We start from the raw sequence: 13,745 nt of genomic DNA, 5'->3' as shown, positions 1-13,745 counted from the left end.
AAGAAAAAAGAAAAAGATTGACAACAGATGTTAGCGCAGGTGCCAATCTTTAAAAAAAAAAGTTGCCTTGCCTAGAAAAAAACATTAGGATCTGTAACTATAGTCTTCACTTATTACTATTTTACGTATCGAACAATTTTGGCTTTGCTGGAATTGCAGAGATTATTTATCTTAGAAAATCACATTCATTGTTAATTCTTACCTTTAACCCTCTCTAAATATTCTGATTAAAAAAGGAAAAGATGAAACTATGCTTTCAATATGTAGTACAGCTTCCATTCAAGAGCATGTAAATAAATTCTTAAATGTCAACACAATTTTCAAATTTAGTTAAATAAATGGGTACCTAATGGTTGATCTTCAACACTTTCAGCATTGGGAATTCAATCTGCCTTGGATTGTAGTTTTACAGAAATTATCTTTTTGGACTGAGATGAGGACTGATGAAAAAATTACAGCTCAGGAGCTATAAGGAAAGCACTAAAATTCTGAAAGCAGACTAATACTTTTTATATCGTTTTTTAAAGTTTTTCTTACAATGTTTTGGAAACCTAGAGTAGAAAATCCAGTGCCCAAAGAAACAAAAAGTCCCCCTAATTATGCTGGGCACAGCTCTGATGTGTGTATACAGGTTATATTCTTTCGGTGGCTGTCTTGAATATTGTTTCTATCATTTTATTTTATTTTATTTTATTTTATTTTCCTTTTTCTCCCCAAAGCCCCCCGGTACACAGTTGTATATTCTTCGTTGTGGGTCATCCTAGTTGTGGCATGCAGGACGCTGCCTCAGCGTGGCTTGATGAGCAGTGCCATGTCCGTGCCCAGGATTCGAACCGATGAAACAGTGGGCCGCCTGCAGCGGAGCGTGCAAATCTAACCACTCAGCCACGGGGCAAGCCCCTCTATCATTTTATTTTTAAGAGAGGAGAGGTCGGAATGCATTTGCTTCTGAGGACAGGCAGACCGATAAATGAATCACTGACAAACCATTGAAGTAGTAATAGGCTAAGCAGAAAAGGTGTTGTGTTCTTAAAGGTCAGGTCTGTCCTGGAGACAGGGACTGCCCCCCACCCCTGCGAATTTCACCGGGGGCCTTCATAAAATATTAGACCAGAATAGAAGAAGAAATTGTCCCCAATTCATGACTGCATTTTTTACTTTGTTTTCTGATAGAATAAAGAGCATTTTTGTAAACACTATCCTAATATCTTGGTTTTAATTATGAATACATCTCCATACGAATATGAAGACTGCGACTATTTTTGGCCTGCCATACTTCTGAGAAGGCCACATCAAAGGCCACAGCCCAGACGTGCCCAAAGGATGCAGCATGAGGTGGTGCCCTAACGTTGCCTCCAATTCCTAATAAACAGGCTCCTTCTTCAATTTGACTTAACACAACTAAATTAAAATAAGCATCAGCATAACTGTCAGACCTCAAAATCGTGTTTTCAAGGACTTTTTTTATTCCTTTTTTTTTTTTTTGCAGGGAAAGATTCACCCTGAGCTAACATCTGTTGCCAATCTTCCTCTTTTTTTTTCCCCCCTCCCCAAAGCCCCAGTACCTGGTTGTATATCCTCGTTGTAAGTCTGTAAGTCATTCTAGTTCTTCTATGTGAGCCGCCACCACAGCATGGCAACTGACAGATGAGTGGTGTGGTTCCAGGACCAGAAAATGAACCCGGGCCACCAAAGCAGTGAGTGCCAAACTTTAACCACTAGGCCATCAGGGCTGGCTCTCAGGAAGAATCTTTATGGATGAACTGCACGCTTCTCACTGACCACAGAATTTTCAGTGGGGAGAGAAATCTGTTCCACGTGTTTTCATTTGATCTGATATCAAAAGATTCCTGCACAAAGGGCTTGATTAAAAATCAGGTGCAGAGCTCCAGCAAGTTATCACAATGAGCCAGCCTCTCCCTCAGTTGCTGTTCAATGCTACCGCAGACTTGGAGTACCAATAAATCCAAGAGGCTGCAGCACCCCCAGAAAACCAACAGTCCCCATGACCTGCTGGGGAGAGAGAGGTGCAACTTATAGTCTGTTGGGGAAAGAGAGAAGGACTGGTGCAAAGACTGCTATACAAACCATATGCCCAACACTGATATGGCAGGTCTCTAAGCCGAAGTGGGGGCTCACAGGCACAGGCAGGGAACTCTGCTGGAGGGAAAAGATGGGCTCCAATCTGCCCAAGGGCTGGTGTGTTTAGGTTCCACTGAGATGTTGGATGTGGCTGGGGCCTGAGACGCATTGGGTGGTGGGGGGTTGCAGAACAGAAGCATGGAGAAGAAGGCAGGACACAAACAGTGGGAAGTTAGTGTGAAGGGTGAGAAGCTGGAAGGGTGCTCTGAGTCCATGTGTGCTTTAAAAGGAGCAAAATGAAGACCAGAATTAATGTTTAAGAACTAAATAGAAACTGGCGCCAGGCATAGATGCTGGGCTGGAGTGGGCTGTCAGGGTGAGAGGCTTTGAGAGCCTGGTGGTGAGGACAGTGGCAGAGAAGGCAGAGGACAGGAGACATTGAGAATAAATTTCGGGGTTGGCACCAGCAAGAGTGTGAATGAGGGGCGTGGAGAAGGAAGCAGTCTACAGTCCTGATTCCTCCTGTCTCTCCCCAGTTCTTCTAAACATTTTCAGCTGCCTAGCAGATACTGCAATGTCACCATTTCCCTTCAAATATCTAAAATATAATGACTCGTCTTTTCTGAAAAATCAGCTTCCTTTCTTGGCATTCTTAGGTTACCATTCTCTCCCAGTCCTACCAGCCTCGACCTCTGGCATCGCTTCCCTCATTTCTTCCTGATGTATGGGAGCAGCCGTCTGGTCCTATTTCACTCCTCAAGTAGTACCCAGCATCCATTTCTTCCTTCCCATTGTCTCTGCTTAACCCAAATCCACCCAGCAACATTCTGTGCTGCACCATGTCAGTGGTCTCATCAAGGCCCACGACCCAGCACGCTGGCATCTCTCCATGTCATCATCTTCTCTCCACGTTATCTTCATCTGCTTCACACCCCCGCCTGTGATCAGTGCTTTCATGTGCAGAGCACACTTTTCCAGAAGCCACTGCAATTTCCCCAGGCTTTGTTGTGTTCCTCAAGCCCATGACGCTCTCCTTCACCCCCAATTCTGGTTTCCTGGGTTTGCCTCTCATTATTTGCGACCAGCACATCTACCCAAAGCCTCCCCATTGTTTCCTCCTCCTCCCATCCCGGAGGCGTTTGCTCATATGGGACCCACTCACTCCGTCACCTCCCCCTGCTTCTATCCTCTGTGTCTCTGCTCAAACATTGTTCCTTCAAATGTACCTTCTCTTCTTACTATTTGAATTCCTTCCTTTACCGCATATGCACAAAACGCCCAATGATAATAATAATATTTCTTATTATTGCATATATTTACTAAGTACATTATTTTCATGACAACTCTGTGAGGTAAATTTTATTGCCCCTTTATATAAAGAAGGAGACTGAGGCATGGAGAAATTAAGTAACCTGCAAAAAAACACACAGCTTCTAAGGGCTAGAGCTGGAATCCAAACTTGGGCAGAAAGATTGAAACGCCCATCAATTTAGCTACATCGTGATATTTACTCAAACCTTCTTCCCCAAAAAGAGGAAAACATGTGTCCCTTGGCCTTGCCTCTCCCCTCACTTGACCTCTATCTATGCCCTTACTTTCACTTCCAAACTCATCAAATTGGGTCATATTCTTCTGCTTTCCTTTCTTTCTTTATCACCCTTCTGCAAATTGGCATCTGCTCCTTCACAGAAATGTCCCATTTGCAGCTCAGCAGTAACTGCAAAATTGTCAACCCAACCACAGGTTGTCACCCACAGGGGTCTCTCCCTCTGACCCCTGGGTTACCATTTGCTCCAACTTCTCAGAAGATATTTGAGCATATGCTACGTTGTATCGTTGTCTTCATCTCAGTGCATGCGTTCGACTGTTCTGGTTAGATTATGAACTCTCGGTGGACAAAGAGGCTTTCTCTCAGTCCTATGCGAAGTACTTAGTACGTAGCACATGTGTAATACCCATTAATTGACTGTACCTGGAATGGAATTGGCATCTGTACAACGCTTGGAAATAGGTTGGTGTGAGCTGCACGCGTTGTGGTACTCTTCAACTTTGTTTGTGCCATCTGTGGCTACAGCCCCTCATTAATGAGAGTTTTTAATTGGAAAGTGTGGAGAGCTAAAGAGATCAAAGAGACTCAAAGGCAGAAGAAGCCTTAGTTTTTTCCCCCAATACGTCTGAGCAACCTAAGTGACCCCAACGTCATGTCACTAAAGACACTTCCAAGGGAAAGAGAAGGGTCTTCAACAGCCCCCATGGTGTTTTATAAATGAATGTTGTTTTAAAACTTCCTATTTTACCTGTTAACTTGCTCAAACTCAAGGTTTATTAATCAAATTGTCAAAGACATGTTGAGAAAGAATACAAGGACAAGTCCTCAAGATTCATTTCTCCTGGGGGCTAGTAAGCGCGGGGTCAATTTTGTACACAATGACTCTGCCACATTGACCTGCCCACTAAAGCTGAAAACATGCTTCTCTGTGCTGCTGTGGCCTGTCTTCCTGACCTGTGCATTGTTGTATAGGTTTCATTCCACTCTGGAACCATTTCTAACCAGCCTGTGGGTTTTGATCTCTACAGCTCCTGATGGCCCACCTCAAGAAGTTCACCTGGAGCCCATATCATCTCAGAGCATCAGGGTCACCTGGAAGGTAAACCAAGTAAACACTTGTATTCTTGGCACTTTTCCCATGGGGGTGAGTGCTTCACTCACGCTAAGTGTTATGATGCCAAGAGGCTAACGTTTTATAAAACTTTTGTTTTGCGAAATTACATTAAAGGCCCTTTTTTAAAATCCAGCATTTGTAGCTACATCTTGGATAATTTGACAGCACCTTCTGTATCCACAGAGAGGGCTGTTGTTGTGTCTTGTTTTTATTCTTTGAATCCTGATTGGTCCTCAGTGCTGTCTCGACACAAGTAGTGACACGGATGTGCTTGACTGCACTCGCTAATTTCATTCCAGCAGAAACATTTTCCACTTGCTTTTCCTAAATGGCACATCATGGTATGGCAGATAGTCCACTGAACTGGCAGAAAGGAGAGAAGTCCTTGCCGTGCCACTAGCTCGCTGTGTCCTCGAGCACACCCCTTCATTTCCTCCCAGTGAGGTGGGCCGCTGAACCAGCTGCTGTCTGAGGCAGTGGTACCTCAAGTGTGGCCCTCGGATGCAGACTGGCTGCTGGCCAGCCAAGGGCTTGTCGCCAGTTGCTGGGAGAGAACGTCTGAGCCTCAATGCAAAACACCTCACCACACAGCACACTGTTTTGTCTGGCAACATGTTTTTCACAGCAAAATGTTCTCAGTGAAGGAAGCGGTGTTGATTTATGTTCTGGAGCGTTAGGCACCTCTGCCCTAGTGATTTTGAAGTCACCTGTCTGGTGGGTGAAGCTGCCTTGGGAATCAGTCATCCTCCCAACGTGCTCTTGGAACTAACTACCTTAGGCCGAATTCCATTTTATCTAGAGTCCTCTTGTTGGGTGAAAACTTCTGTAAACTTGCACTTGCTCTTCCAGTTCTAGATTTCTCTCCTCACATGGGTTTTCTTCTTACCTCTTTCCTCATCTTCTTTCTGCATTCTCACTCAGAGAAGAAAGCAGGGCTTCAAGTCTCACACCCCTTGTCACCTAAAAACCTAATCCGTTGCGCCTGTTGTTGGGTTTTTCCTTCTAGTATCAGCTCTAACATAAAGCGGCCAGTGTCTGTAACAAAAACGGATTTTCATTGTTGGGGTGGATACCACCCTTGGTGTTCGCACATGTTAATGCAGCAAGCCCGTTTGCATCAGCTTTGTACACTTGCGATTCCAGCGGCAGTATGCCATGACTGTGTAGCCACTCAGACAGCACAGGCTGAGCAGTGTGGGGAGGGGTGTCCTTCCTCTTTGTGAGCTCATCCGCCAGCTGTGAGCATCACACACTTTGTAATGAAAGGCACACAGCATGCCATAACTCCGTCCGAAGCCGGCCACTCTACAAAAGGAACGCTGACTCACTCTGTCTCGAATTAAAGACTCTCAAGTTCCACCCACTGGCCTTCCGCTTTCTCTTACCTTTTGCCACTGAAAAAGACCAGCCATTACCGTGGCCCCTAAAGCTTTTTGGGTCCTGCGTGAAACAGGTGTCCATCTACGGAGCTCTTATAACTAAGAATGGAAACTTAACGAGGCTTTAAAAAGGCTTTCCATCCTTTTCTCTCTGTTAAAAACAGCAGCAAAAGTCAGTAAATTGCAGTTAAATTTCTTCTTAACGTCAAAAGGATGAACGTGTTGTAGGCAATTAAAAGGATACCTGGCTCCCATTAGATCATGAGCTGATTGTAATAGTCTGTTCACGGAACGGTGATTTATCTCAGAGTAGCAGGCCGTTGTTGCCTGGCCTGTCAGTGCACGGACGGATATGGCGGTGATTTAACTGATTGAATGAGGTAAGGGCTGCCCATTCATTGGCTTGTCGATTCACATTGGCCTGATTATGTAATGAAAGTGCAGCACTGACTCAACCAACTTGTATGCTCCTGTCCGTAATTTACACGATAGGTAAATTACAGTATGCTGCATACAATATGCCTTTGTTTTGTGGTGTAAAAGTTCCATATTTACATTTTATATAAGGTGACTGACAGCAAAGGAGAAGAAAGAAGGAAGTAAAGAAAGAGGGAGAAATCCCATGAGCCCAAAGAGAGAGCCCCACATTGGTCAGCCAGGATGGAAATATATCGGGAGCTGTAGGACTGAGACAGAAATTCATTCAGGGTCACAGGACAACTGATCGGAAGGAAAAGTTGCACTCAATGGAGAGATATGAGACAGAAAGGAGGATTGCTCCAGGGTTTGGGTGGGAAAACAGCCATTTTAGAGGCTAAGCCTCTTAAACGTCAGACGCGCCTTGGCAGCCTTTCTCTAACATTCAGGACAGATGTTAAAGTTGTTTAATTATCATTGTACAAGCAATGCTTCCGTAAATACACCTTCTCTTGAAGAAAATAAACAACTTTCCCTTTTTATTTATTTCTTTCACCAAAGGAACGTTTCAATATTTTTAATTTTCAAGTCTGGCAAAGTTGCCCATGGCCCACTGAATACAGACCAAAAGCCAAAGGACACTCTACGCCATTCAACATCAGGCTGTAACACCCCATGTCAGGTTTGTCACCCCATCTTTCCCTAGCTATAAGGGACCATGCAGGTGCCCACAGCTGTCGTCTTCTCCCCTTCTCCATGTCACTGCTCACACTGTTTGTAACATCCCCCCTCTTCCTGTCTAGTCCCGCTTACCCAACACTCTGGTCCTACATGATTCTCTGTGAAGATGTATGAATCTCCGCAGTGGAATCAATTGTCTCATTCTCATGTTACTCATTACTCGTGGTGGTAGCTCAGCGAGGCTCCCGTCACATGGTTTCTACAGATCGTTTGGTTGCATCTCCTCTGCTGTTCTGTGAGCTCCTTAGAGGTGGGGAGTGTCTCCTTCATCTTTGATCCCAGTGGCTGGCAGGTTTGCATGAATGAGTGAGTGAATGGATGGATGGATGAATGTGTGCCTATGTAAGTTGGGAATGACAAGTGTTCTCCATATCACACTAGCCTCTGAAGCATTACGTCTTTCAGAAACGCCATGGAGAAGGCATCCCAGCTGTTAGAATCTCCAAACACCAGGCTACTGAATACAGCGAGGGTGTAATTCACGCTACAGTGAAATACCCCGGAGCATGTGATGGTGGACACCCAAAGATGTGACCCATGCTCGGGGTATCAGACAGACCAATCACTTTACACCTGGCTTTCTACTACAATTTATTGACAAGTAAATGGCAGTCATGGTCCAATAAATTTGTGATATGTTTTAGAGGAGATGGACATCTGCACTTCACTTCAATTGTAAGCCCACAGGAAGATGTCCAAGAACTCGCGCCACATTTAATTGTCTATGTTACGCAAGATGAGGGCCCTGAAGGGCGCTTAAGTATTTTTACATATTTTGAGTTAAATAAAAATGCTAAGCAGTGCCTAAATAGGAACTCAAGAGAAAACATAACTGGTTCTAAATAAAATAAAAGTAAAGTAAAAGATAATAAAGATTCATTTTCTAACTTGCTCGACACCTTTTGGAAAACAAAAGGATTTGCGTAAGCTGATACGATTTACTACATGCTTTTGCTGGGGTTATTCAAATTCAGAAAAACTATTTAAAACTACAGCTTATTGATAATATATTTAAGTACCTGAAAATTGTAAGACTAAAAGAGAATTTTTTGGTTTTTCAGAAAATTCCGATTTTAGTCTATCTCCTGGTGTAAAAATACTGACAGAACAAGCCTCTTTTGACAATGCCTGTCACCTTCTTTCCTGGTCAGTCTCAGAATCAACTGATCTCATTTCATACAAATGAAGGACAGTTTGACTGACTGCTATTTGCGTGTGCTCATAAAATAAACCCTTCAGTATTTGGAATACTTAATTATTATAGATATCTCAAAACATTTATCCAGAGAATGCAATTAAAGTCAGAGATTTTGAGGACAAAACCATGTAAATGTTTTGATTTGTTTTGATTTGAATGAGAAATCTTTTTAGAGCCATGGGCTATCCTGAAAATATGAAATTTTCGATTACTTAAATATTGCAGTGCTGAAAACAATTGTCAAACTGACGACTCAGGATAAAAATCCTGAGAAGGATTTTACCACTTTCTTACCCCTCAGTATCACACCCTCTGGCCAAGATTTTATTTAGAATGAGAAGCTTTGCAGAAGAGATGCACGATTTCCATAAAATATGAAAATTGAAGATTTAGGCATTGAATTAAATTTCAGTAATCTGAGGAATACTTTTAACTAGAACATCACATCTCCATAAGCCCCAATAATTACAGCTAATTGAGGCATCCTTACAATCAATTATATGTTTCAGAGATGAGCTCATACAATGGGAAAATGGCTTAGTCTGCCATTTAAAAACAAAACTGCTCTATTGCCAGCGACCTTCATCGTAAGGGTTTAATAAACTTCAGGCTCCACTTGACTCCTGCATTTAAACCCCTACACCTCCAAGAAATGGCACAGCACATTGGAAAAAGAGTGCTTTCTAGTATGGTGTTTCCTGGCAGGGGTTCCCGGGAAAGTTATCTTTCTGTGCGTTTGCTCTCTGCGGGCACTGTGCTCAAGTCTTTAGATTGTGCATTATTTCTAGATCTGTGCACTGGGTGCACTCAGTTTTGTACGGAGGGGATCCTGAAGTCAGAAGGACTTGCTCAAGATCTAAGGACTCATGGCTGTCAGATCAAGGACCTCCACCCGGGCTGTCTGACTGTGTCTCATGGGCTTCTTAGCCATCGATAAACTAATTCCTATGAAGGGCCGAGATTGTGGCTCGTGCATAGTAAGTTTTGACAAATAGTTATTTTCCTCTCCTGCCAACCTCATATTATAAATTTTACCCAATCCCATTAAAGTTAGAGAAAATAGGCAAGAGGTACATTCTACCTGCTACCATTTTCTTTCCAAATTGTAAACTTATCCTTAGCGTAATTTGAGAAGTAAATCGACACCCTTTGTTCCTAATCAGTTGAAATTCAAAAGGGTTGCCTTGAAATTAATTTTATTTAATTTTTTTCTCACTTTAATCCTTAGGCTATGAAAAATTGCAAAAGTTTAGATTTCTTTGATGAGCTAATCAATTGGTTCTAGAGTTGGATTTACAGCAGCTTTATTAAAAACCCAGATGACCAAGATGTCTTACAAATATTTAAGGAATTGTCAGCCCTTCTCGTATTAGCAAGTCCGACCTCTTCCCGCTATAGCAAGAGAAGAGAAATGCAAACTGATTTCAGAACGTCTTAGTCACCCAGGTAAAGTAGGATTATTCTCTCTCAACTTCTTACAGTTGACCAGACTGGAAGCTCTGTGAGGGGAGAGGGGATACTTTGTTTGTTCATTACATCCTCCGTAAGAGAGCAGTAAATACTTGTTAAATAAATACAGGAAGCACTCCCACTGTTCACGTATATGTTAAAATATTCATATCAAGTGGGGGTACCTCTTCCTTTGGAAACCTCTGGACTCCCTGGAAAGGAGTGTATATAAAATACGCAGATCCCTTTAGTAAAACCATTGATTGCTTATTTGCTTGACTTGGTATATCTTCTGCATCTCTCTCCATCTCTCCGTTGCATTCGCTCTCTTGGTGTACCCATGTGATGGGCCTTCTCTAAGGACTCCAGGTCTCTGTCCCAGAGCAGAGCTGCCAGCTGGCCTGCTCAAAGGGTCCTGGCTGGCCTCCCAACCCAGCAAGCAGTTCTCTTGGTTCTCAGCCTCAAAGTGAAGATGCTGGCCACCTTTCCAGAGGCTGCTCAGGTGCCAAGAGGGTGGGATCCAGGTCTGACACACAGGCATGCTGGGAAGAGAGGTTAGCCAGGTCTCAGCGTTGGAGGCATGTCTCCATTCAACTCCAGTGAAAAGGCTGTACCTCTCCAGCTAATTGACCCTGACAGGACATAAACTGAACTTGGACTAAAGACTAGGACCAAGGCCATCTCTGTTCATCAGCTGGCAATCCTTTCAGATGGTTTCTTTTGAAAGCTTCACTCTGAGCCTGGATGAACCAAGCACAGTACAAGACAACAGAGGGCAGGCACTTTCATTGTTCTCTTTTACGACTGTCAGGTTATAAACTGTCAGGTTACAGTAAGTTAGGAGGCAAGGATGATATTTTTGCTTTGACTTAGAGAACATATTATCAGAAACGCAAATAACAGTAATGAGTAGGAACCATGAAGTTGCAACTAAAAGAACATTTTAGAAATTTATTGATGACCAGCCATGGGTGTGTATTTGGTACACCAACATCACATTTTACAAATGGTTTAGGTTCTGAAATTGAGACATTAGGATAAAATTTATGTTCAGAATAATATTGAAAATTACTTAATTGTCTATTAAGTACACTGTGTATAATTTTAGCCATGAAACCCTACAGGGACATAAATGTATGAATATATAGTATTTACAGTGAAAAATGAAGAGTATATGTAAAACTATAACTTGACATTATCTCATTAGATTATGCATTAAGTAGTATTAGCATAAGTGAAATGCATCTACGGCAAGTGAAGAGCATATAATGAGAATACTTTATATAGTATTAAAAGCACTGGATTAAACTTCAGGAAAATTTGATATTACTGCCATCTCTACACCTAATAAAAATGACCTCGAGCAAGCTACTCTATTAGTCATTGCCGAAACTCAAACCCTTTTCATTAGTTCCAGTCTGAGTGTGCTTTTCATTATATCATAGATAAATAAATCAGAGCACATGTTCATGGCATGTTCTTATCCTACTCATCTCACAGCACTGACTTGATAACCATGGAGGGGGGAGGAGATGAGAGCACTTTAGAATCCTTCCATAGGTTGGTCCTTTGAATAACAACCTTGATTTTGATCTCTACCCTGGATCTTGCCCTTCTGATGGCTCTGGACAGCCCAGTAACAAATACCTCCCAGGAATGTAAATACTGTAAAATTGGCCCGACAAAAGTAAATAAATAAATAAAAGTTTTATTTTAAATAATCTAATAATAGATGGATAGGTAGTAAGTTCAAGAAAAGTATTCAAAAGACTGTCTCATGTATAGTTTTGCTGGTTCTCATAAAATACTGACTCCACTTTTCACAGAGAAATTGGAAGATCAAATCAACGTGACTGTTGCATTGAGTTTTATAAATGAGTTGAATGGCATCTATCAACGGAGTGAATGAACGAGTATACAGTTTAATGTGCCTAATTTTCTTAGACAGTCATCACTATGCCATCTTGCTAATGACATTAGCCATCTTAGAGAAATCAAATAATGTGGATAAGTTACTAAACAAGGCGTAGATGTTAGGATGAAAAATCAAAGAAAAAAAAGGGAAAACCTATGTCCAATCAAGAATTACCTAGGCATTGAATGACATCTGCTACTTCATGACATTGTCTCCTAAGGGGAGGGAAGAAATAGGGTGTTATGTTTATCCTTTATGACTAGTCTGGACCAAGTTGTTCAGGGTCTTTTGCAGGAAGAACTCCAGCCAGGACAGCATGAGCAAGCTGCCCTAGGAGACACCTCTGCATCTAATCTCCACAGTCTATTTTTATGGCAACATGAGGCAGAACAGAAAAACACAATATATGCTTTCAGATTCATGTCACTAATGCAAATACGTTTAACTTAATCCACTAAGATGTAACCCACTAAGTCTACTTCAGGTGATCTTCTATAGCTTTTTAAAGGCCAAACTTCTCTGTGTATTAAAAAGTTGGGAAAATAAGTTCACATTCTTTCAATTCCTGTGATGGATTCCTCCCACTAGGACATTCTTTTGAAAGTTTTAAGTTACAACTGAAAATAAAAGTTCTGTGTGCTTTGAGTAATCACAGAAATATAGGAAATAAAACTATGCTGCCTCTTAAAAGTATCTGATCATTCCTGTTTTCCCTGGCAGTCACAATCCAAAGTTGGAAACAAGCCTTGTTTTTATATAAATAGCAGAAGAATTCAGGAGGAGACATACTCTTATTAACTTCCAGCAGTGTGAATTCCCAAAGAAGGAAGGTCTGATGTGGGGGGTGTGTTCTGTCCCTTCCGGGGGTCTGTGCAGAATCTGTGACTCTCTCTGCATGTGTTTGGGCTTGTGTCAGGAGCATCCCCCGTTTCAGAACCAGAACATTTGGTCCAAATGCTTCTAGCATGTTCCTGAGAGGGCAGAGTAGCCTATCAGACACTTTTTCAATCTCCCTCTCTTCCATTACCCATTCATGATGCTGATGCCTTGAATTCCTTTGGTTGAGGCTGGTGCCTTTCATTCCCAAGTACAGATAAGAGACAGAGGTAAGTAGCTGTATAGGAGCAATGCCATCCTACGCTTAAATCATCGCTAAGGTGCAGGTGGCAGATATTAAATCCGTGACCAGAGGCCCACGATTGATGCAGACATTACTTGTCTTCTTCTGATAGAACACAAGTTAGAACTTTGCCATCCCAGCAAGGAGGGGAACTGACTCCATCAAACACTTGGCCCAGATGCTGGCTTTTCTCCAACCCTGCCTCTCCTCCCACTTCCACTCCACCCCCATCCTCAGCCCACCCAGTGAACTCCACCCTGCATGTGGCTTTGATCCACACTGTGTCCTACAGGGGTTGACAGACTATTTCCGTCAAGGGCCGGAGAGTAAATACATTCATCTTTGTGAGCCATAATGTCTCTGTCTTAACTCTGCCATTGTAGCACAAAAGTGGACACAGCCAATACATAAATGAGTGAATGCAGCTGAGCTCTGACAAAACTTAACCCGGGAACGCTGAAATTTAAAGCTCATGTAATTTTCACATGTCACAAAATCTTCTTTTGATTTTTTGCAACCACTGAAAAATGTAAAAAGTATATATATTCTTAGCTAAGAGGGATATATAAAAACAAGTGGTCAAACAGCCTTGGCCCCAGGACCATAGTTTGTCAACCGCACTTCACTGAATCAAGAGGGTACCTGGGGAAATAGCCACGTACAATTGAAATACGTCACAAACAGCTTCCTGTTAGTAACTGGCTCTTTGTGCTGAGATTTAAAGCATTGAGAAACTGTTCTTAAGTGTGAATTTAGAGCCTTCCTTTCATTGAGCAGGTTC

At 42.3% G+C, this 13,745-nt stretch overlaps 1 protein-coding gene across 1 annotated transcript in view; it reads left to right on the top strand.

Annotated features, from left to right (window-relative positions):
- Nucleotides 1-13,745, top strand: part of LOC124231306 (Down syndrome cell adhesion molecule) — a 579,967-nt gene that overhangs the window by 455,446 nt on the left and 110,776 nt on the right. Inside the window, exon 16 of the mRNA XM_046648016.1 lies at nucleotides 4,660-4,730. Coding sequence (XP_046503972.1) covers nucleotides 4,660-4,730 — 71 coding nt within the window. The remainder of the gene's footprint in view (nucleotides 1-4,659; nucleotides 4,731-13,745) is intronic.

The sequence above is a fragment of the Equus quagga genome, chromosome 21 (genome assembly GCF_021613505.1).
Source record: "Equus quagga isolate Etosha38 chromosome 21, UCLA_HA_Equagga_1.0, whole genome shotgun sequence".
Classification (NCBI taxonomy): domain Eukaryota; kingdom Metazoa; phylum Chordata; class Mammalia; order Perissodactyla; family Equidae; genus Equus; species Equus quagga.
This window is presented reverse-complemented; position numbering and strand designations above follow the sequence as displayed.